This window comes from Aotus nancymaae, unplaced genomic scaffold, assembly GCF_030222135.1.
Source record: "Aotus nancymaae isolate 86718 unplaced genomic scaffold, 86718_ANA_hifiasm-v0.15.2.pri h1tg000077l, whole genome shotgun sequence".
Classification (NCBI taxonomy): Eukaryota; Metazoa; Chordata; class Mammalia; order Primates; family Aotidae; genus Aotus; species Aotus nancymaae.
Genome location: NW_026988492.1, coordinates 20,206,279 through 20,229,822, shown reverse-complemented (window position 1 = coordinate 20,229,822; position 23,544 = coordinate 20,206,279). Strand labels below are relative to the sequence as shown.

At 44.6% G+C, this 23,544-nt stretch overlaps 1 protein-coding gene across 6 annotated transcripts in view; it reads right to left on the bottom strand.

The window, feature by feature from the left end:
- Positions 1 to 23,544, bottom strand: part of FRMD4A (FERM domain containing 4A) — a 679,421-nt gene that overhangs the window by 352,083 nt on the left and 303,794 nt on the right. Inside the window, exon 1 of one of the 6 annotated variants that reach the window (XM_064368417.1) lies at positions 20,547 to 20,638. The exons of 3 other annotated variants lie outside the window; for them this stretch is intronic. In XM_064368417.1, the coding sequence (XP_064224487.1) occupies positions 20,547 to 20,612 (66 nt within the window). In that variant the 5' untranslated portion in view covers positions 20,613 to 20,638. Of the gene's footprint in view, positions 1 to 4,565; positions 5,142 to 20,546; positions 20,639 to 23,544 lie in introns of those variants that run through there. 2 more of the 6 variants (XM_064368418.1, XM_064368416.1) reach the window with 2 other exon arrangements.

The window sequence follows — 23,544 nt, the reverse complement described above, 5'->3', positions numbered from 1 at the left end:
TTTGGGTTTTAGGAAGCAGGTGGTGTTGAAGAAGCAGGATTATTGGGAGAGATGATGAAGTTCATTGTGGACATGCTGCATTTGAGGTGTTGAGATGTTTAAGAGAACAGTGAGGCTCAGTCGACCAGGGGATCTGTGGGTGTGGGTATTAGAGAGGATAAGTCAACGGGGCAGATGAGCATCCCAATAAATGCAGGAAATTATGCTCCCACTTCAAAAGATGATCTTACAGCTGGAAAATCAGTGGGTGAAAATGGAGATACAGCAACTGGTAAGCATTTGCAATATTTGCAGGACTGGGTCAGAGCCCTCATAGGTGGGCATCTCAGGGTGTGAAGAAATACACATTTCTCAGCTTCTTGGAGCCCAAACTAGAGAAAAGAATACAGACAGCAGCCTAGCAGATTTCACCTCCACATAAAACCACAAACTGAAACAACCCAACAATGAGTTGGGCCATGTAAAAGTTTTGCTCACTCATTTTCAGCCCTTGCTTCTATAAAGGTAATCTCCAACATAAAACCATTTCCTCAGATTGCAGAGTTATAGTCATTTAATAAAAACTTTCCCCCTGCCCCAAGGCAAACTCCCAGGAAAAAATTTCCACATTTTCTCTTTCGTTAACTCACTTATATGTTTTGTTCTTACATTTATTAGAATTTTCCATGAAGCTCATTTTTACTTTGCTTCTGGAATAAAAACATCTGGCTTTAGAAGGAAGCAACTGTGTAGAAGGATAGGGCTTGAGTAAGTTGAGCTACTTGGCAGTCACGTGTAGTCAGTTTGAAAGATTTTGTTTTCCACGTGTCTTCCATAAAATTGGGAGTCCAAGAAAAGTTATCACCATGACACAAAATGCTGCTTTTCTTGGCTTTAGCAGGTGAATAGCCCTAAAGGACCTCTCCAGGAGACAGGGGTGTGTGTCTAAGTATAAAAAAATTGTCATCAGTTATTAAAATACAAGACTGGGTGTGGTGGCTCATGCCTGTAATTCCAGCACTTTGGGAGGCTGAGGCGGGCAGATCACCTGAGGTCAGGAGTTCAAGACCAGCCTGGCCAACATGGTGAAACTCCATCTCTACTAAAAATACAAAATTATCCAGGTATGGTGGCACATGCCTGTAATGCCAGTTCCTCTGGAGGCTGAGGCAGGAGAATCATTTGAGCCTGAGAGGTGGAGGTTGCAGTGAGCCAAGATCGTGCCACTGCACTCTAGGCAACATAGTGAGACTCTGTCTCAAACAAAACAAAACAAAACAAAATAAAACAAACAAACAAACAAAAGATACAAGCCAAGTGTTCTTATACACAAAGATAGGCAACCCTAAAAACTGCCTATCCTTACGGATTGCATTTTACAGGATTGTCAGGTATTGTGTTAGGTCCTTGCATATACACGCTTGCTGATCCTTTCCAAGCACTGCCAAGGAGTGGGGAGTGTGGATAAATAAACCAAAACGGAGAAAGTTTGAGTCCCTTGGTTAAGGCCATATGACTTGTACATAGCCAACAGTCAATGGTAAATAGTATAAAACTCGTAAATAGCAAATAGACAAGCCTCACTCTTGTCACCCACCACGCTGCTTTCACCTAAATTGTCTTTGTTACTTAATTGTAGCCTGTATGATATTGACTTCTAATTGTTTTATTTATATAAACTTTACACGCCGAATTTCTCCTCCCATACCAAACACGGCATTTTCTATTTCTTTTTTGTGTTCCACCCTGCCTAGCACAGCGATGGGCTCATGGAATTCTGAAGAAACATGAACCAGAACTAAGCCTGGTCACTCAGGATTTGGTGGAGAGTTGCAGGGTTAAAAAGTTGCAATCCTTGCCTGAACCCAGGAGGCGGAGGTTGCGGTGAGCCGAGATCGCGCCATTGCACTCCAGCCTGGGTAACAAGAGCGAAACTCCGTCTCAGAAAAAAAAAAAAAAAAAAAAAAAAGGTGCAATTCTTTCTTTCAACTCAACCTCTAGGCAGTTGGAAACAGAAGCAATTGTTGAACCCTGGACACCTAAGGGCACAGGACTTTCAGTGTCCTGGAAATCATGTTCTTCTCTTTGGTTTTCAGCACCTCTGACTGGCATGTCTTCTATATTTCCTTTGATGTGAATACCGATGACGACTTCATTATCACCCTTTTCCCAGGGCCAGGCTGCCATGTCATGGCCCCTCCAGAGCGCAAAGACAAAATGTGATCCCATGGCAAGGACGTGCCATGCCAGGCCCCTGGATTTAGGTCCTCCTCTGTCATTGACTGTATATTCCTATACAGAAGATTAAACCTCTCTGTGCCTTGGTTTCCCTATTTATACAGGACAAGGGTAGGAACCCCTGGGCTCTGTGCCTCGTTCATAACTCGTGATGGTAAAGTAGGGGAATGGACTGAAAGTCTTATAGCAATGTAAGGTCCTCCACGTCATTAGATATTGTGAGACAATGGAAACCAACTCAAATGCCTGGCACCCTCAAGGCTGCTGATGCAACTGCAAAAAGTGCTGTTGCTTTAAACTCAGGGAGTCCCAGGGTAAGAGTGCCAGCTCTGTGTTTGCCCTTACCTCTCTCTCCTCTTATATAAACACAGGACTCGATTCTGAAAATTGCAACAGAACTGTCAATTCCACTGACCCACAGTGTAAGATGTCCAGTGAAATTGACAGGACATCAAACATTTCAATTTGTTCCACTCTCCATTGCTGTGGAGGGTGAGGTGGTAGATTCATCAGGAAGACCCAATGTTCCAAGGATGTGCTGCGCTGGAGGGCCCCGAAGCGTTCAGACTATACTCACATTAAGGCCAGTGGGTATGTGCTTAAGGACAGAACAGTGGGGTGTGCTTAAGGGCAGAAAATAGGCCTGTGTGCTTTGAAAGCAAGTGTGTGCAAACATACCCAATAACAGACAAGTTTTGTGTACGACACTATATCCCTATATTGCCATTTTTTCTTAAATTAGTAAACAATGAATTACAGAAGTGGTAACTGCATATATCTGAATTTATGCACACATACATGATTTATTAAACATTTTATACGGAGAGCATAACGGTATAAATAGAGGTTTCCAGGTGACTGCATTTTTGTGTGTGTGTATGGGCATCTATAAAGGATGACTATCTGCTCAATATTGCCATTAGCACAGCCTTAGGGCACACAATTCACATTTCCATGTTACATTTGTGAATAAATATCTTAATAAGAGAACACATGATAAGAATTTAGTTACCATACAGACCAAAGAGTTTTCACTAACACCTAAAATCACACTCAATAGCAGCCTGATCGATGTGTAAATTTTGCTATCACTGATGGCCTAAGCTCTAAGCTATTGGTATAACATGAAATACACAGTAAACATTTAACACATATTAGCTGATGATCTTGACATTCAGAACAAGAAATAACTCTCAAAATAAAGACCTACACACAACCGGAATAGAAAGCTTCATTATTCAAATGGCAGAAAAAAAACTCATCAAAACGCAGGAAATCAACCGTAAGTATTTAGACAGCCCCTCATATTTTTAAACTGTTAGTTTTTTTTCTTTTTTTAATTTAAACATCGCTGAGTAGTAAGTATATCAACCAGAAAAAGTCACAATTTAATTCTGATCTTTATAAGATGCTGTGGGTTGCTGATCCAGCTCATGAAGAGAGCTTCACATGAAGAGAGCTTCATGTGATGTTATTTCCTTTAACAGGTCCTGGGCTACACCTTAACCGAAGATGTCTATTTAGATGATAAAAACTCACAGAAGGACTTGCCACGATTCAAACAGGGGCTTTTGGGGTTTCTGAGACCCACAGAACCGTCATACACTTTGTGGATGTTGAGCCTGCCATCCCAACGACAGCCAGCTTTGCGTTAACTATAGTCAGCCCCAAACTGCATCTGCTACTCCAGAGAAGGACAAATCCTTATTATTTTATAGGATCTTCTCTGCTAGGGGCTTCCATAAGTAAACGTGCTTTCGGGAAATTAACAGAGTAATTTTAAGCCAAAATCCATAGTATTAAAAACAAATAAACCCCAAATGATAGCAATGTATGGTGGGGGTTGGGTGGGTTGGAAAAGAGCTTTTAATCAACTGCCTGCATCATTTAAACCGGCAAAGCTTTGAAGCTCCTTAACGTCACCATCACTTCCCTTTTAGACACTGTCACCAGCAGAAGAAATTCACAGCCCTGCTGCACTAATGAGTAAGATTCAATAAACACAGAAGAAATCAGTTTCGCAGCCACCATGTATTTCTCGACAAGCACTCAAATTTTTCGTAACCGCTCCAGGGGGAAGTTCCCATCCCAATCTTTTCCCTCATATTTCATCTCTAAGAGCACCCCTCCCCTCTCCAAGATCCACAAGTGATAAAAATTGCTGTTTCAGGTCTCTCATCATTATCTGTTGAAAAACTAAAATTACAGAGGAGATCGTATTCTACCGTCCCAGGAGCTCTAACTGTTCAGGAAACATTAGTAACAGAAGTAACGCTGTATACAATGAAAACAAACATCTCCCTGTCTTTGGAGCAACTGAAAAGCAAACAGCCGGCCACGTAGCTTACCCTTTCAACGCTTCGTCTTCTCAGAGATCCATAAGGTATTTTCAGCAAAAGTCTTTGGGATCTATTCGGAGCCACTGCAGCCTGAACCACCATGGTGTACAGCTGTGTGTGTGTATGTGTGTGTGTATGTGTGTGAGTGTGTGAGTGTGTGTGTGTGTGTGTTCCCAGCAAAGAGAGAAGGAGCCTCCCTCAAAAATAAGTTATGGTCTCCTGGAGGGTTCCCACATATCAAATAACTGAAAGAGTTTTCTTTCGACCATATGAATCAAGATGTGGTTTGTCAGGAGGAGGGGGATGGGAAAAAAGAAAAGCAGACCAAGTTCTTCAACTTCAGCCCTCACGAAGCAACATCTCTAGCTTTCTTCCGTCTGTCCCTCTGTACAGCTGGCTCAGCGAGACTGCCGTGTCCTGGTCATGGGCAAGTGACGCTTCTGGGGAGAGTGATCCAGAAATGTCAACTTTGCTTCTCGTGGCTGCAGATGGTAACCAGGTCAGTTGTCTAATCACAGCTCTATCAGACGTATTATTCATTCCATCACGTGACTCCCAAGCCCCTCGGCTGTACAGTAGGTCACATGCTCACCTTAAAAAGACTATTTGGAATATCACCATCTGGAGTGGAGATTAATGCGGAATCCTACATTCTGATTTCACTCTCTTCTGAACGCAGGAACAATATTTGAAGACCAGAGACAGAACACATCAGGGACCTCTTTGCAGTCATAAAGTCTATCTATAAAACCAAGCATCGGACATGCATATCTGTCTTCCCCCCCTGCCCCCTGCTTTTTAACACATAAAAATGAATGCACGTGTGTAACTCATTGTGTATGTGAGTACAATCCACAGAGAGAAAGTAGGAGGGAAAGAAGAAGAAACTGTTTCAATCACACAGTTCAGATGAATCAAATCAAATCGAACAAACTTGCATTTGGCATCTTCTCATTTAAATGTTTGTGTTATAGAACATTTATTTTTATGCATGCCAGTAAACATGAAGAAATTATCTTTCACTTTACAAGGCTCTGTCGAAGCAGATACATCCATCACGTCTGTCAATTCTTTGCTGATCACGTTGTGTGATTTCAGGCCAGACAGCCTTCTTTGATGGATGGCATAAATGGTCTCAGACATTAACTTTGCTGTAATATTTTCATCTATCTCTCCCATCTCTACTCCTCCCTAAGTCAGTTTATTTCCACAGCAGAAAAAACTACTACAAAGAAAATCAAGTAAGGGCTTTCAGGGTGTGCTGAGTTTTTTTTTTCTCTTTTTATTTTTAAAGCATTTCTACATACACTGCTTCTGTCTGTTCTGAGTTTTATGAAAGGGATGGCCATTTCCTTTGTGGTCATCCCGTGATTTTTGGTATTAGCCTGGATACCACTCATATGCTCTGGGCACCAGCTATGAGACACTGTCTGCAGACCAGAGCTTAGTTTATTGAAAATGATGGAAAAGAAGGTTCTGTTTATTCAAACAAACCTAGTAGGAAATGGGGGTGGGGTGTGAAGGAAAGCAGCGGAGTTTTACACTCTGAGAAAATGAATCAGAAGCAAAGAGGGGAGGGGCGCCACGGTGGTGGCGGCGCGCAGGCTGGAAACCTGGGTTCAGCCCTCCAACGCAGACACACATCGCAAGTCAGTTAAAGAAAGCATCAAGTTGATGCGGGAAATTCCAAATATACAACAATTGGGCTTTGTTCATAATTGGTTCCATGTGTGCAGTGGGAGAGTCAGTGAGAGGGTGAGAGAGGCAGGGGGGAGATGGAAGCCTCTTAACCACAACTCGCACGGCGTCTTTGGAGGTGGTTTAGGCTTACATCTCTTCTCTTGCTTCTTGCCTGCACTGCTTGGTTTCAGAGTATTGGGGTGGGGGGCAGAATCTGGAACGATACCTGATTATTGAGCCAAAGCAAGAGAATCTCATTTCTTTGTAAAGCTGCATTTGATGGTGTAACGCTTTTGAACAAAGGACAGGCACATTTTCAAAACAGTTTATCTGTTGAGAGTCATAGGATGTCATTCTTCCAGCTCAGTTTTGGGGTCGGTGGGCGGACAGCGAGGAGATGGACTGACCCAGGCCAGGGCAAAGCCCCGGGGAGCTGAATTTATTTATATTTGACTAAATGCAACTTCCTGTTTCCCAGGGGTATTAATGAGCACTTCACTGGAGAGCTTAGGCTTTATGGCATAGCTCAGATCATAAGGGACATTTTGATGAACTAAGTGCAAATAAAACAAAAACACATGCATTTGATTAAGGTTAAAATACATATAGAAGAGAATGTTAATGGAAACAAAAATAACCCTGGGCCAGACTCCCACACATCTGAGTCTCACACATTCCACCTCCTTCCCTTGGGAGGCTGGAGAAGGATCACTTTTCATATTAGCACAAGAGTCTCCTCCCAGATAATGGGGCCCTCCCCAGTCCCCACGGAGTGGGTGACCGCCTCCTCTGAGTGATTTAAATGCTCTCAAAGATTGGCTTGTCCAAAAATATCTTTCTGATTGTCTTGCCATGGGCATGAGAGACATACATTCAAAATTAATTATTGAATTAAAGTCTTTCTTTAAGAAAAAATAGAGACAGGGTCCCACTGTGTTGCTCAGGCTCATCTTGAACTCCTGGGCTCAAGCAGTCTTCTCACTTCGGTCCCACAAAGTGCTAGGTTTACAGGCATGAGCCACCATGCCTGGCCAAGTATTTCTTTCCCTTGTTAGAATACAAACATGTTTCCCAGGAGGGTATATGCATTCATACTCTCACAGTTATAACCACTTTAGGTTATAACTGTGAGGGGAGCGAATGTTCACCTAGCACCCATCCGTTGCCAGGCCATGTGCTGTGAGGTTATCAAAGGCAACTTCCAGGGAGGAAATGAGTTCCTTTATTTATGTTTACGTCGTGGAGGAACTGGTGCCCAGAGGGGTTTAGTTAGTTGGCCAAGGCAGCACAGCTAGAAATGTCGGAGCTAAGATGAAAACCAAAGGCAAGTGGTGTGTGATTTCAGGGCTCAGGTTGTCAGTCCCACAGGACTTCATCAGATTACAGCAGTTTCGAAATCCCAAAGGAAGATACATCCGCTGAGTCCAACAGGAAATGGAAAACTCTGTCTTTGAAAAGAAGAGAATGTCCATACAGGAAACTGTTAGATTGAGCAACTTTAGAGTTTCTGGAGCTGCAGCTTTGATGTTGCCAGGAGTTGGGCACAGGGGCCAGAGGGGCTGAGAAGCACAAAGGAGGCAGGGAGGCTGGCGCAAGCCCTGGCCTAAGGGGTCAAGGGAGGAACTGAGTTATTAGAGCCTGGGGCCAGGGTCACCGGGTAGAGGCTGGAACCTTGGAGACCCATCCTATGGGAGACTCAGCCTGCTGGAGCCTTTGTCCATGGTCAAGGGGAGGTGAGGAGAAATACCCGGCCCCTCCTTTCTATCCGCCTTCCAACCTCCTGCCAGCATCTTCCAGCCAGTTGATGGACAACTGTGGAAATAAACATATAGGCAGGGCAGCGAACGGGTGAGCCATAGATCTGAGTCTATGTGGCCCTGGGCCAGCCCTGAGGGACAGAGACATTCAACCAAAGGACTGGGAAATGATGAATTGAGGGTGAACTGAAAATAATAGCAAGAGGAGGCTGGGTGCGGTAGCTCAGGCCTGTAATCTCAGCACTTTGGGAGGCGGAGTTGGGCAGATCACCTAAGGTCGGGAGTTTGAGACCAGCCTGGCCAACATGGTGAAACCCCATTTCTACTAAGAACACAAAAATTAGCCAGGCATGGTGGTGGGTGCCTGTAATCCCAGCTACTGGGGAGGCTGAGGCAGGAGAATCGCTTGAACCCGGGAGGTGGAGGTTGCAGTGAGCCGAGATTGTGCCATTGCACTCCAGCCTGGGAAACTCTGGGGATCTTTGGAGATTTCTCTCTTCAATTCCCTGGTCCAAGTGATGTCTCTCTTCCAATGAGCCATTTCAGGTGCCTCTCTTTCCCTGGGCCCCACACCCCTCCTTTGTCTTCCTCTTCCTCCTCCCACAGCCTGGAGGTGAAGTCAGTGAGGGGTTTCAAACCTGCTTCTCAGACATGCCTTGTGCAAGTCCTGCTTAGGGGCCTAACCCCTTGCATGGTGTCTAAAAAAAAAAAAAAAACAACAGCAGCAGCAAACAGACACACACACACACAGAGCAAGAAGAAAATCCATGGAACAGAGTATTACACAGAAAGAGCAGGTCATTGTCAGGCTGGTGGATGACGCGGTGCCCTCTGCATCCAGGAACAGCCTAATGGCTGCTGATGTGGGGTGGGAAGTAGGGGGGAAGATGCCTCTGGGATGGGGAGGGGGGCAGCCAATGAACTGTGTGCAGGACAGGGAGATGTAGAAGACACTCTTCAGTTCTAGACTCTCCGAAGCTGCGGCTTTTGATGCCTTGGGGAGTAGTGCATATAAGGCCGGCGAAGCCTTTTGTTTGCTTTGAACATTTCCTTCCAGTCTCAATGAAAATGTTTGCACATTAAAATCCTGGAAGGAAAATACATAGGAATCGATTGAGTCAGGTTTCAGGAAGGTGGATGGTCTTGCCATGCCACAGCAAGATATATCAAAGCCAATGGGTGTTCTTGGTCATGAATAGCAGGGTGTGAAAGGGGTGGGGAGCTGGGGGTAATGTTCATTAGAGAGAGAGTATTTTGCAACGTTGGTGGTAATGGAGGCAGCAGCAGGAGGGGGAAGAGCCCACTGGGCCCACGTGTGTGCGCGGTCACAGGAGGGGATTCATAGATGAAGCCAGTTCCCGGGCAGACGCATGCTGAAAAGCCACGTGAAGGGTAAGTGATCTCCCGATGGAATCCTTGGTGCTGGCAGAGACATGCGGCCTGGTCATTTCAGCCCAGGTGAGCCTGATGAACCTGCCTTATCTACATGTCCACCTACTTCCCCAGTGCCTGAAATATCTGCTAGTGAGGCTGACCTGTCTGTCCCTCGGAAATTCACTCACATGTGTGTGTCTGACCTCAGAACTGCCACTTGCTGGCACTAAGTAAACTCATTTGCATTGCTTGATTTTGTACATTTGGCAGAATACCGAAAGGACAGGTCACAGGACAGAGAGGTTTCAGCTGGGGAGGTGACGGAGGTCACACTGTATAATGGGTGCTGCCACGACACTCCCAGGGCAGAAGGCAGGCTAAGGCCACCATGAGCCCCAGCAGAAGGGGCAAAGGATGGTGCGCTGCGGGAAGAGTTGCGAAGGTGACCTGAGGGGCCTTTCTGATTTTGTTCCTTATCATTCTTTCCCTTGCAAACGGTGAAACATTGCTTACATGGAGGAAACAGAAACAAGCCAAGGCTGACTGCGTAAGTATCTGTCCTGACTTCCACCTTCAGCCGTAATTCCTTGTAACATCTTGCACTGTGTTAGAAGCGGGCTCTTTCTCAGTGTAGTTTGAGGTCTCCAGGCAACAGTGACAACTGTTCCCACCTTCTCCGACACGCCATGCAAGGGGTTAGCCCCGTAAGCAGGACTCGCACAAGGCACGTCTGAGCAGCAGGTTTGAAACCCCTCACTGACCTCACCCCCAGGCTGTGGGAGGAAGGAGAGGAAGACTAAGGAGGGGTGTGGAGCCCAGGGAAAGAGAGGTACCTGAAATGGCTCATTGGAAGAGAGACATCACTTGGACCAGGGAATTGCAGAGAGAAATTCCCAGAGATTCCCAGCCAAAAACCCACAAAGCACCCCACAAGGACAAGAGTTGGGCTTAAACACCCACCAGTCCCAGAGAAAACCAAGGCCATCCCATAACAGCTCAGGCACGTCAAGCTCCCTGCCGGGCCCTCACCTCTGGTCTGCTTCAGCCCTGGAAGGGTGAAGGCAGCGCAATGAGTACTGGGGAGATGAGGGGGGTGCAGTGGGCGGACTCAGAGCTGGAGCCACATACCCACAGTTCCCGCTACAGCCATCACCCAAACCTGCCCCCAGCTGGGGGACGGGAGAAACCGTAGCTTTGATTGAAGTTGGTGTTGTAAGTATTGTCATGTGAAGCAGGGAAGAGGGTAAGCAGGATGAAATTGAACCAAACACACACAGGAAGAAAATATATTCCTCGTAAATACCCTGACTCAATCATTACACATTCCAGGCACGTAACAAAATATCACATCTCCCATAAATATGCACCTGTATTATATATCAGTACAAAAGTGAAAAAAGAGCTGAATCTTCAAAGAGTACATTCTTAAAAGACTTGGAAAATTCCTAGGTGGGAGCGGGGAGTTTGGAAGGGAAACTGTGTTTCTTCAACATTCCTTCCCCATCCCATTACCTCCCGACCCAGCGACAGCCTAGGTAATTCATGTCACGTCTCATTAGAGGAAGCTGGGACTGAGGTTAGACAAACAGAAAGGCTGCCTACATCCATAATTTTCTGTTTGAAAACTGGCTGGAATTTAGGCCAAACATGAAACCCAATATCCGTAAGAACAGGACCAAGATATCAAGCAACACTCCTATCCCCAGACCTCACGTGCCCAGGGCCTGCGAGATGATCTCCAGCTCACCACGGTGGGAAAGTGTAGCTTTCTCTTGGTTTTACCTAGGGCTTGCTCTGACACAGTGCGCTGTTTGCAGTATCTGTCTTTGGACAGACTTTTCCTCCTCCTGTGGTGTTTGGAATACTCTCGGCAGAACTGTAGCTAGCTTGGGTGAGCAGATACAGTTTTTCCTCCCTCCCTCCCTTCTTTCCTTTTCTCCCTCCTTCCTTCTCTCCCTCCCTCCCTCCCTTTCATCATTTCTTTCCTTCTCGTTCCTTCCTTCCCTCCCTTCCTTCCTTTTTCCTCCTTTTCTCCCTCCCTTCCTTTCTTCCCTTACTCTTTTCTCCTTTCTTCCTCTTTCTTCCCTTCCCCTTCCTTCCTTCCTCCCTCCCTTCCTCCCTCCTTCCTTCCTTCCTCCTTCCCTTCCTTTTTTCCTCTTTTCTCCCTCCCTTCCTTTCTTCCCTTACTCTTCTCTCCTTTCTTCCTCTCTTTCTTCCCTTTCCTTTTCTCCTTTCTTCCTTTTTCCCTTCCGTTCCCCTCCCCTCCCCTCTTTCCCCTTCCTTTCCCTTCCTTCCCTTGCCTTGTAGGACTGCAGTCTAGGCTTCATTTAATACTAATCCTCCACGAGCAGCCAGGCAAATGAGATAAAGGACGTTTAGACTGAATTGTGCAGTTTGATTCCTGCCTATCCTTGCTGGGACAGAGGGTCTGGTGTTCTACGATAAGTGAGTCAACTCCTTACTTCTGCCATGACACTGTCTGTGCTCTTTTTGTATTCTGTACCAGGCTCTATGATACTGGCTTCATTCTTGTCTAAATGAACTGTATTATTTTCATTTATTTCTTATGCCACATCGTTCATTCAACCATTATTTTATTGACTGTCTAACAAAATAAGGTAACTCCCTTATATGGCATATTCTATTATAGGCACTATTCTAAAGTTTTAAAAGATTTATTTAGCTCTCATGACACCTTATCAAATAGGTACTCTTATTTTCCCTGGATAAAGAAAAAAGAACTGAGGCACAGAGACTGAAGTAACTCACTCAAGATCACAATGAGAGGCTCCAGGGTCCATTGACCACCTCCCTCTTCTGTGTCCCTACAATGGATCCAGTGCTGAGTCAAGAACAGGAGCTGCAAGAGGACTTTTGCTTATTGGAAGAGTTTTCTTTTGTTCCTCAAACTCAGCTCCTCTGTGATGAGGTATCTGTGGTGAAGTGAAAGACGGCTGGCCTTAGCCCTGAGTCTGCATGTGAAACTGTCATCACAAGGGGAACTAGGCATGGCCCTCTTCCATGTCTCGCAGGGAAACGCAGCCTGTGTTGCATGGGCACCTCACATGCTAATCAGACACCCCAGAATCTCACTCAGCCTTTATCATAGCAACCATCAATCACTCAATCTTTATCACAGCAAGCATCCGTCATAGAGAATGTCAAGTCTACTAAGCACCTACCCAACAGGATGAAATGTAACAATGCTTGTGAAAGCTCTTTGCAAACAATACGTGTGCACCTTCCCTTTTCTTCCAGTCTCAATTCTGCACATGGTTTTCCTGTTGTCTCATTTGCCACAAGAGCCTCTTGTATGTCACCATCTAGCCGTCTGCCTCTTCATGTCTGTTCTGCTATAAGGTCCATGTTTCATCCATCTGAATTCCTTAAAGGCCATTGGGCTTATTCACATATTTTGAGTGGGAAAGAGACTTTTTCCTGAACCTTTGAGAGCTCCCTGTTTAGCAGATTTCATTTGAGTAACTATGAGTAGAGAATTAATTCACCCAAGCTAAGACCCCCTATCCCCATCAACTCAAAATCACACATTACAAAGGAAACTGGACCTTATCCTCCTGCAGGGCAGGGAGGAAAATGCACCATCTGCTGCATGGAAACCTCATGTGTGAATCAGGCATCCTAGACTCTTACTTGATCTTTCTGGCAAGGATTTAGCCATAGAGGATGTCAAATGTGAATGACCAGTGTGGAGGATTAGTCAGTATCAGTATCTGTCTTAGAAGGCCTTGCTTTATGGACATCAAGGACGGGGCCCATCAGCATGCTTGCAGGTTGTTCAGCTCTTCATCCATGGAAAGGGAGCAGACAGATCTTGCTTGCAAGCTGCAGATGGATTTTATGCCTCCACAAGAAGGTCCGTCACATCTGGCCTTGATATGATTTGTCCCCCGAGAATGCCACTTGCCCTTCCCAGCAGGAGGCCAAATCAGGCCATCAGTGGCTACAGCTTGGGCTAAGGGCTATTCTGCATGGTAGTAATGGCTTATTGTGTGTGCTGTTAGGAGTGATGGTCATGCCCAGAGTCTGAGGAATCAAAGCTCTTGCAAGACGGCTGTGTGATTAAGCGGGTAATAAGCTGACCTCTGTGAAGCCGGCTGTGTAGAGCGCTTTCAAGATCATTTTGCGAAGCCCTTTTTTATGTGCTGTCAGTTGTGGATGGATTTTGATAACTGGCATTGATTTGCCATATTTATGAGGTGCAGTTTGCACAGGGTAAACTGTGTAATTGCACCTGGAATGGGAATATAAATAATGTCCTTATCTATGGTATTGACTGCCAGGATTCGCTGAATAAATATAGTATACCTCCAAACAGAGCCAATGCCTGTTGACTCAATTTTTACTAGGCTTAGCTCTCAAATTTCAGGTGTCTTAGATAAGCATTGGGTGGCGAATGATCAACTTTTACATCTGCTTCTAATTTCCATGCTTCCTTTTTCCAGGAGGAGAAATTTAACAAGCAATTTTCTTCAACAGGAGAATAGTTCATCTTGCTTTAAGTAATCCCTCTGGCGCTGCACAGGACAATAGCTTTCTTTAGGGCCATCAGATTGCTTTCCCCCCTGTGCCCAGGGACATATCACTCCCAGGGTCAACCGCCCATTTGCTCATGGACATCTGGGATAAGGCACATGGTATATTTTCCCAAAGTGAGGAAAGAAGGAAAGAAAGCATCTTGAATTTGTTAGAAAGACTGTTGCTTTGAAGCCTCATTCATGGGAATATGGTTTATCTTAAATGCGTTCTAGAGAATACTCAACATCCTGTAAATCAAATGCCAAAGGATTCCTTAGCACAAGCTTATGATGAGAATGGGTAAAACCCCTCCAGGGGACAAATCCTTAGAGGTAGATGAGGATGAGTAGGGGATTCTAACTGTTCTTGCTTGCCGGGGGTGCTGCATTCTATGAATTTTAAGCCTCTATGGCACGAATGCAGTTAATAGACTGTTGACATGAAAATAACATGAGATAGCACAGTCCTGCCTGTGAGAACAAGGGTGGTAAGAAAGGACATTAAGGCAGGATTCTGATTTGCATACAATAGAACAACATCTGTTAGATCTCATTCCGTTAGCAAGGGGAAGTCATTAAAAGTTACTTTTAGGAAGGAGGTGACACCATCCAACCTGAGTTTTGGGGACTTGATTGATAAAAGATGAACGGTAGGGCCAGGCACGGTGATGCACACCTGGAATCCCAGAACTTTGGGAGGCTGAGATGGGCAGATCATGAGGTCAAGAGATCAACACTATCCTGACCAACATGGTGAAACTCCATCTCTACTAAAAATATAAAAATTAGCTTGGCATGGTGGCACTCACCTGTAGTCTCAGCTACTCAGGAGGCTGAGGCAGGAGAATCACTTGAACCTGGGAGGCGGAGGTTACAGTGAGCCAAGATCACACCACTGCACTCCAGCCTGGTGACGGAGACTCTGTCTCAATCAATCAATCAATCAATCAATCAATAAAATAAAAAGATGAATGGTAGAATGAAGAACTAAGGTGTACTGGAGGCCAAGACAGCAGTTACAAGACTGCAGTTGTACAAATGAGAAATGATTAAGTGCAGAACTAGGACATTGTTCTACAATTTCTGTTTTGACAGACTAGAGGAAGCATGGTCCTATTAGTCAAAATAAATGCACAGGAGAAGGGGAAGTTTTGGGGAGATAATAATGAGTAGCTCTGGGCATGCCGAGCTTCTGATGCCTGAACATTTTGATCTGCAGCTTAGGAGAGGAGTCAAGCCTGTAAATGCAGCTCTGGATTTCAAGAGCAGACTCCCAATTGCTCAATAAGTTATTAGTTAAGTGTGAGGGCAGACATTCAATAACACACAAATTTTCTTCTCATGCACCTTTACTGGAAGATGTCTCCAGCAGAAGAATATTAGGAGAGAATATGAAGTCCAAGAAAAGAAGAACAGATCCCAGGAGAGGTGCCAAGGGAAAAGAGAATCCGCAAGAAGACAGTCATGCAGGAGACCAACAGAAGAGCCAATCCAACTGATGCATGAGGATGGAGGGCTTCAGAAAGAATGTCTCAAAAAAGAAAAACAAAAAGGAGTAGGTTAAGTATCTGATGAATTTACCAAATTGAGAGGAGTTATTTAGCTCTATTGAAAATCTTACATAAAAATGATTCATGAATACATAGAACATAAAGCAAACACTGAAATAAGGCAGTTGTCAACTCCAGGAAAAACATAAAGTTGTAAAATCCAGGACATGCCATCCTAATGTATAATATTTCTCAGCTGTAAATATTTTAATATTCATAATAAACTGAATTTTGATTTAAACTGTTATATCAATATATTGAGAATACAGAGGGGGAAGAGATGTGTGTACTTGTAGGGAAAGAGTCTTAGAAGTTGGGAGGAGAAGCCTGAGCCGGGGGCTCTTCTTTCAAAGCCTTCCAATACTCTTCAACTGTCAAACGTTATGAATATTGCCACGCACATGTTATTTTGATCAAAATAAAAATTAAGTTGTAAACAGCAGGATCAATGTTACAGGGGATTTGAGCTAGATAAGGACGGACAGTGATGGGGCTGATGCCTTTGAGAACATGCCCGTGCAATGTTGGTAGCAGAAGTAGAGCTGTGGAGGGTGAGCTTGAACCACAAGCTTCTTTCTAAAAGGACAGATTTCAGTCCGATACTGGGTTATTTAATCCAATGAAAAATGTTTCAGGAAATCTGCTTGATTTCCTCTGTTTCTTTTTTTCTGTGGGTGTGCAGCGTGGGGCTCCTAATCTAAGGATCTGCTGCTGAAAAGGCTGCTGAATGCAAAGCCTCCAAGGTATGCCTCGGAAAGAAGCATTTTAAATCTTCTGAACCGAGACGCAGACAGACAGAATGAAACAGGACAAAGACATCACTGGGGGCACTGCCAACACTCCCGGAGCTAGTCCTGAGGAGCCATTCGTGCGCTTGGACTGACCTCCCGTCCTGTGCTCTTGGCATCGGAGCAGGATCCTACGTGTGCATTTGCATGTGTGAGCTTGTGCACACGAACCTGTGTGCTGCTTCCTCTCATGAACCCAGCAGCATCGCAGCAGCGAGAGAAGCCCCAGAGTGGTGACAACTAATTATGAAACACCAGTCTGATATGTCCCTTTTATCTCATCTTGCAGAAGCCTTGCATTCCCCCAAAGCCCCCCAGTGGCCCTTTGTAATCCCAGAAAAGAAGTGTCAATATGGAAACAGCTGTTCTTGAGATAGCGGGATGACATCCTAATGAGCATGCCATCAGCTACAGAGGAAACCCAAGGCTAATGGGCTTCTGATGCAAATATTCTTTCTAGATGATCCGACTCACATGAGAAAGGCTACAGTCCCCAGCAACGCTGGGAGAGGAGACACTGGCCTGTAGATGTCAGGTCCTCTTTTGTTCTAACTTAGGGTTTTAGCCTCTCAAACCCTGTGGGGCATCAGACAATCTCCCTGGTGCCTCTGGAAGGTGCCTCTGAAAAAGGCAGCCCAGAGTTTTTTGTTTTGTTTTATTTTTTGCTCAGAGGCCATGCTAGGGAAGCCAATTTCGATAGCAGGAGAAACAGCCACAGGTTGCTGTAGTTCAGACAGGGAGTGAAGGCTGCGCTTAGAAAGAACTCACATTCTCAATCATTCAAGGGGGGAAGGTTGGGGAGTAATAGCAGTGGGAGAGAGATTTAGGGGTGAAGGAAAGGGAGATGATAGATTGCAGCAAGTGACCTAAGACAGATGCTTTTCTAGGGGGAAGGCCAGGGAGGAAGAGAACTGACACATCACGTGCCTCCTTGGCATCAGGCACACCCCTGGGCACTTTCTCAATATCACCTCTTCTGACTCTTCACTACGACCCTGCAAGCTGGGTAGCTTTAGCTACTCTTTATTGACAAGGAAACTGAAGTTCACAAAGACGAAATACTTGCCTAAAATCTCACATCTAGAAAGTGGTGCCAAGCTGGGATTGAGACTCGAGCGGAAGAGACTTTAAAGCTCCCCCTCAATTTTCTTTAGGGATATATACATAGGTGGCGAAGCTATACAGAAAATAAAAAATCCTTATAAAAAAGCTGGGGGGTCCAGACATGGTGGCTCACACCTGTAATAATCCTAGCATGTTGGGAGACTGAAGCAAAAGGATTGCTTGAACCCAGACGTTCAAGACAAGTCTGGGCAACATAACAAGACCTCATCTCTACAAAAATTAAACAAACAAACAAAGAACGACAACAACAACAAAAGCTGGGCATGGTGGCTTACACCTGTAGTCCCAGCTACTTGGGAGGCTGAGGTGGGAGGATTGCATAAGCCCGGAGGTCGAGGCTGCAGTGATCCATGATCATGTCAATGAACTTCAGCCTGGATGATAGAGGGAGATCCTGTCTCAAATAAATAAATAAATAAATAAAAGCTGGGGAAAGGTGGTGTTTCTCTCTGGGGGAGGGAGAGAATTTTAATCGAGAGGGGATACCCAGAGACTCCTGGAGCCCTCACTCACAATATTTCATTTTTAATCTGGGTGGTGGTCACACAGGGTGTTCACGTTGTAAATAATCCTTTAGACTATACATACATGTTTTATAAGATTTTCTGCACCTCACCAGTATCTTACAATAACAAATTACAAACAAAAAAGGGAGTCCCTATTCTTTGTGCATCCAGTGATTTCTTCAGTATGTCAATAGGATGGCCTCTGAAATGGCTGTGTCAGACACCAGATTACAACCTGGTGAGAAATGCATGGAATCATGAGATTTCTGTCTTTTGCATTTTACCACCCCCACCAAAAGTTAAATTTTACAATGACAGTAAAAATATACTAGTTAGAAATCAACCAATTGAAATGTATCTACTGAGGTTCCTGTATACAGTATCCTAGGTGCCATGGAGGTTACAAGGCATCCTTGCCTTTTGGATCTCAGAATCACCTTGAGGAGGAGACAAGACAGAGACACAGAACGAGATAATTAACTAAGTAAGGTCAATAAATAATGAGTGGTGCAGAGAGGAAGTGCGACAGAAATCCTCGTGTCTCAGCTTCTCAGAGGAGAGAGAATTTCCTTGAGGCTTGAAGGATGTGTGAACTTCAGACAGGTCAAGAGGAAGCAGAATTACAACCACAAAGACATAGTAATGTGAAGAGGCTCGCTGTCTCACAGAGACCAGTGTTGACCAGTTTGGAGTGCGGGAACCCACAATGGGAAATTACAGGAGATAGGTTTAAAAGAGAACTTGACCTTCAAAACCTTGTGCGATCTGGCCCATACCTTTGTCTAGATGCCTGGGTTTGTTTGGATCATATGATTTAATACAAATATGGCATAAAGCTAGGTGGGACTTAAACGAGTCTCAAGGGAGAAGGAGGGGCACACAAATGTTGCTCCAGAGGGTAGGCAAATGCTGTGCAAATAAGGGTTAAAATTGAGTGTGGGGAAGTTGGGCTAGAGACGATAAAGGGTGGAAGAATTGGAGGAGGGGTGTTGGATGCGGGAGGATGATGAGAAGGTGAGTTCAAGCGAGAAGTCAAGGATGCAAACTGGGGCTGGGAAAAAATGGGGTGTATTTAGAGAAAAGGAGGGAGTATGTGACCCCATTCTCTTTCAACGGGAGTGCATCCTGGAGCTTTGAAAGGAGACGAAGGTGGCAGAACTAGCAGGAGAGCAGCCTGTAGGTAGAGGAAGTTAAGGAGAGAAAGGGAATACATTAATGACGTTGTGGTATTTAAATAAAACAGTTCCCTGATTAATTCATTTCCTCTGAGATGACCAAACTCACAGCAACCCTTTGGCATGCCACAGATCACCCCCAAGAGTGACTCCACAGCCACCAGCCACCATCCCCACCATCCCAGGCAGTGGCGGCCAGGCAGAGGAAATCAATTGTTCAAGAAACCTCCCTGTCCTGCAGTTCAGTTTCTATTCATACTTCTCGTAAAGTCATGACCCTGGCTATGAATCTCCCATCCCCGGAAGCCCAGAAGGATGCTGTCCCTTCTGGACACATTCCCCTTCCAGGCATAACTTCCAACACTAACGTCAGGACGAATGCCAGTCGCCTAGAGCCCCACACCCAGCCCTGGGAGGGACAATCCCCTCTGGGAATTCTGCCAGCACAATGTTGCCTCAATTTGAAGACAAATTTTAAATTAATAACGAAAAAAAGCCTCAGACTCTCACATCTGCCAAAATACACCATTCCCTGAAAGTTTCCTGAAAAGGACTCAGTGATGTACCGTAAAGAAAGTGCCAACCTTCTGTAGTCTTTTCCAGATGCAAGGCGCAGACTGGCGGGTCCTGGAAAGGTAACACAGCTCACAGCTGCCTTGTTGTTCTTGGATCAAGAACACTTCTCAGCGGCCTTACCACCTGCGCATTTCACAGCCTGCAGTTCCCTAAGCCCCTATGAATATCACAGAACCAACAGACCCATGGCCAACAGAAAACCCTGAGAAAAGTACTGGGAGAATGAGTGTGGTTGGTTTAAGATAGAAGTGATGTGAAGGTTGCGGTGCATGTCCTGGAGTTTGCAAAGAGTACATCGCTAAAATCATCACAGGAATAGAAGGGTCCTTGTCAGTTGCTCTTTTCTTTAGCGGCAAATCACTCAAACAGCCTCAGGCCATAAAATCACTTCCTGAAGAACTCTTGGTAGTAACTGAATGCCTCTCCAAGTAGCAGGGATCCTAGACATTGGAATTCTGAGGGCAGTGAAGTTCATCCCTCTACCCTAGATGCAGCATTCTGTGCAAAAAAAAAAAAAACTAGCATTTTGAGCACCCTTCCCCCTTTTTTTCCTGGAATGGTCACTTCACAAACAAACAACTCTTGTTCTTTCAGGGAATAGCTATTGAAGCTGCTTTGATCTCTTCTGGCAAATGTTTTCTATTTCTTCACCCTGTTCATTCAGATTTCTGCAAGTGACTTGATTCTAAACCCACATCTCTGCTATTTCATCTGCAGGGACTATCATGTATCATTCAGGCATTTAGGAACTTTATGGTTTTCTCCCCTGATGGCACATGAGTAAGAATAAATCATGAGGACTTGGGAACTGCACAGTTGCAGATTAGAATAAGATTCCATAATTGGGACAGGGTCCCAAGGACTTCGAGAGTGGCAGGGGAGACTGACTCTCTTGCGCGTGGAATATGAAAAGACTTTACTTACAAACACGTCCATGAGCAGGTGTTCCAGTGTCACCTCAAAGTCTTCCAGCTTGGCAGCCAATGTCATGATGGATGTCCCGATTTGCTCCCGTCCCCGCTGACAGACCAGACCTGCAAACTCCCCAGCTCAGGAAACACAGTTGGCGTCAAATTTGTTTACAGGGCAGGGTTGGCACTAATGGGAAGTAGAAACCCTTAAAAGAAAGCAGAACATCGCAGGCTGGACTGCTAGAGCTTTGTAGTCAGAAACTGTAAAACGATTAAAAAAAACAAAAAAAACACCAAATGCTAATAATGGTGCTATGGGACCAGACTGGGCATAAAATGAGGTCCCCAAATGAAGACTCCAGCCACTGTCTTCTTTGTATAACTTGACAGTCCAAGGCGCTGGCCAAGTGCAGAGAACCTCACCAGTGAGGGAAAGAGAAAGAAGCGAGATGGAGTGAAAGCAAGAGTGGGGAAAATGGAATAGACCGTCTGACTCTGATATTTATAGGGCCACATGTTTTTGACTCTAGCCCATTTCTCAGTTGATTTCTGACCTTTCATAAATGGCTACACACACTGGAGCGTATTGTCGAACGGGGGCAGTGGGTCCCACAGAAGTTGGCTGTGACCAATGCTAGGGCAATTCACACAGACGTGCCATCAATAGTTCTTTGTAGAGAACGTATCAGACCTTGTTTTGTACACGATGAGTGAAAAGCACATAGTCTTGTGAAAAACAAGGAAACGAAAGTTGTGGGGGTACTACATTTTTCCTCGGAATATTATTAGATTCCTCACACTCTCTTCCTTCTCCATCCCCCGCACCCCCTCTGCTGTGAGAGTAGATAAACATCAAGGAAATTAATATCTCGTGTCAACTCCTCAAGCTTCTGCCAGTTACAGCCACGAAATCTTGCAAATGCAGTTTCTCCTTTTCTGCTTCCAAAGTTTGCTTTTTTAAAACAAATAATTTAAAAATGTTCGGAAATTGTGGTAAAACATACATCACATAAAATGTACCATCTTAACTATTTGTAAGTGTGCATTCACCTTGTACTTGGTCCACCTCGTACTGGAATAAACAAGACAGACTTGTTTATTTCATCAATGCTCTTCCTGAGATCGACAAGGGCTCAGACCGTGGATAACAGTTAGTGTTTCTTATTTAAGGTAGTCTCCCAATCTCAACAATGACTTTACATGGCTATTGTCTAAGAAAAATTTGGGGGCCTTAAGGATAATTACTATTACATCAGCATCCATCTCCAGAACTCTTTTCATTTTGCAAAACGGAAACGCTGTAACCATGAAACAACAACTCCATTTCCCCCTCCCACAGCCACCTGGCTATCACCATTCTACTTTCTGTCTCTATGAATTCGACCACTCTAGGGATCTCGTATAAGTGAGATCATTCTGTGTTCGTTTTTTTGGTGACTGGCTTATTTCACTTAGCATAATGTACTCAAGGTTCATCCACGGTGTACCATGTGTCAGACTCTCTTCCCATTTTATGGCTGAAATCATACATCCTAAGAAAGATACTGCTTTGGACAGTTTTTCAGGACTGAGAAAATCTCTCCGGGACACTTGGTTGTCAAGACGCTAATGGCCATCCTTGCTGTGACTGTAGTAACAAAAATAGCCTTGGTCTAGCAAGCCAGTCCCCAGTTCTGTCCTCTCAGTTCCCTAAACACTTGCTATCAAACTCTAGTCTCCCGATTCCAGAGTGTGATCACTTAACAGTCAATGATAATGCCAAAGAAGGTGGCCCCAATGAGATCAGCAGGGAAATATAAAGTTTCTGCTTTACAGTAAAACTCCCTTCTCTGGATGTCAGAGCTCTCTCGGCTATGAACAGTTAAAACTCTCCATTTTAGTATCTCTCTGTGAATTTTCATTTTCCCAAAGGAGAGACACACAGACTTAATTCAACATTTAACACTTAAACAAAGCTACCATAAAATTAAGGGCAAAGATAAAGAAATGGATAGAAAGCACTGTATTATTTTAAAAGCAGATTTGGAGTCTGTCTGATGCATTTAGCTTGACAGTTGGTCCTAAATGGTACATGCATGTTCTTCGAGTAATGGTTTCTATTTTGTTTTTAGGTCTCTAATGGAAGAATTAGAGCAGGTCCCACTGCAGGTGTCTCTTGTTAGGAACGGCACCAGGAAGGGGCGGGCAGTGCTGTGATGAATGTCTTCGATAGCCAAGAATGTACAGAAAATCTATTTCCCTGATGGGCCAACTGAGCTACAGACCTTCCTAGGGGCTCATGGGTTTGCCATGTCTGAAATTGATTCAATAACCTGCTGCAGCACATCAGCAACAAAGTCTCAACACAAGAGAACTTCTTGCTACATACTTGCTACCTTTTGTTAAAACTATTGCTACGTTGAAGGCCCTCAACAAGCCAAGTGCTCTCTCTCACTAAGCAAAAGAGCCTGATGCCCAAGAGGGGCCCTATCACCAGGAGACTGTGGGGGAGGGTATGTATCTATGTGGGTGCAACATTGTTCTAGTCCCCAGCAATCTCAGGAGAGTGTTCAACTTCAAGTTTTCTTTTTTTTAAAAAAAAAAGTTTAAGTTTTGTGGGTACATAGTAGGTGCATGTATTTATGGGTTACATGAGATATTTTGATCCAGGCATGCAATGTGTAATAATCACATCATGGAAAATGGGGTTATCCATCCCTTCAAGCATTTATCCTTTGACAATCAAGTTCTCTTAGCCTCTTTCCTTATAAATTAAATTTGGACAAAATGGTTTTAGTAGCCAGAATTTTGTAAGAGATATACTACTAGTTTATTTCATCAACCCCCCTCCCCCATTCCTGGGGTGGATAAAGGATCAGACCGTGGAGAAGAGCTAATGTTTCTCATTTAAGGCAGTTGCCAAGAGGCAGCTGAGTCTCCCAGTCTCAGCCATAACTTTAGGTGACTATTTTCTAACACAATTTTTGTGGGGGGCTTTAAAAACAGTCAATGTGGCCAGGGGTGGTGGCTCA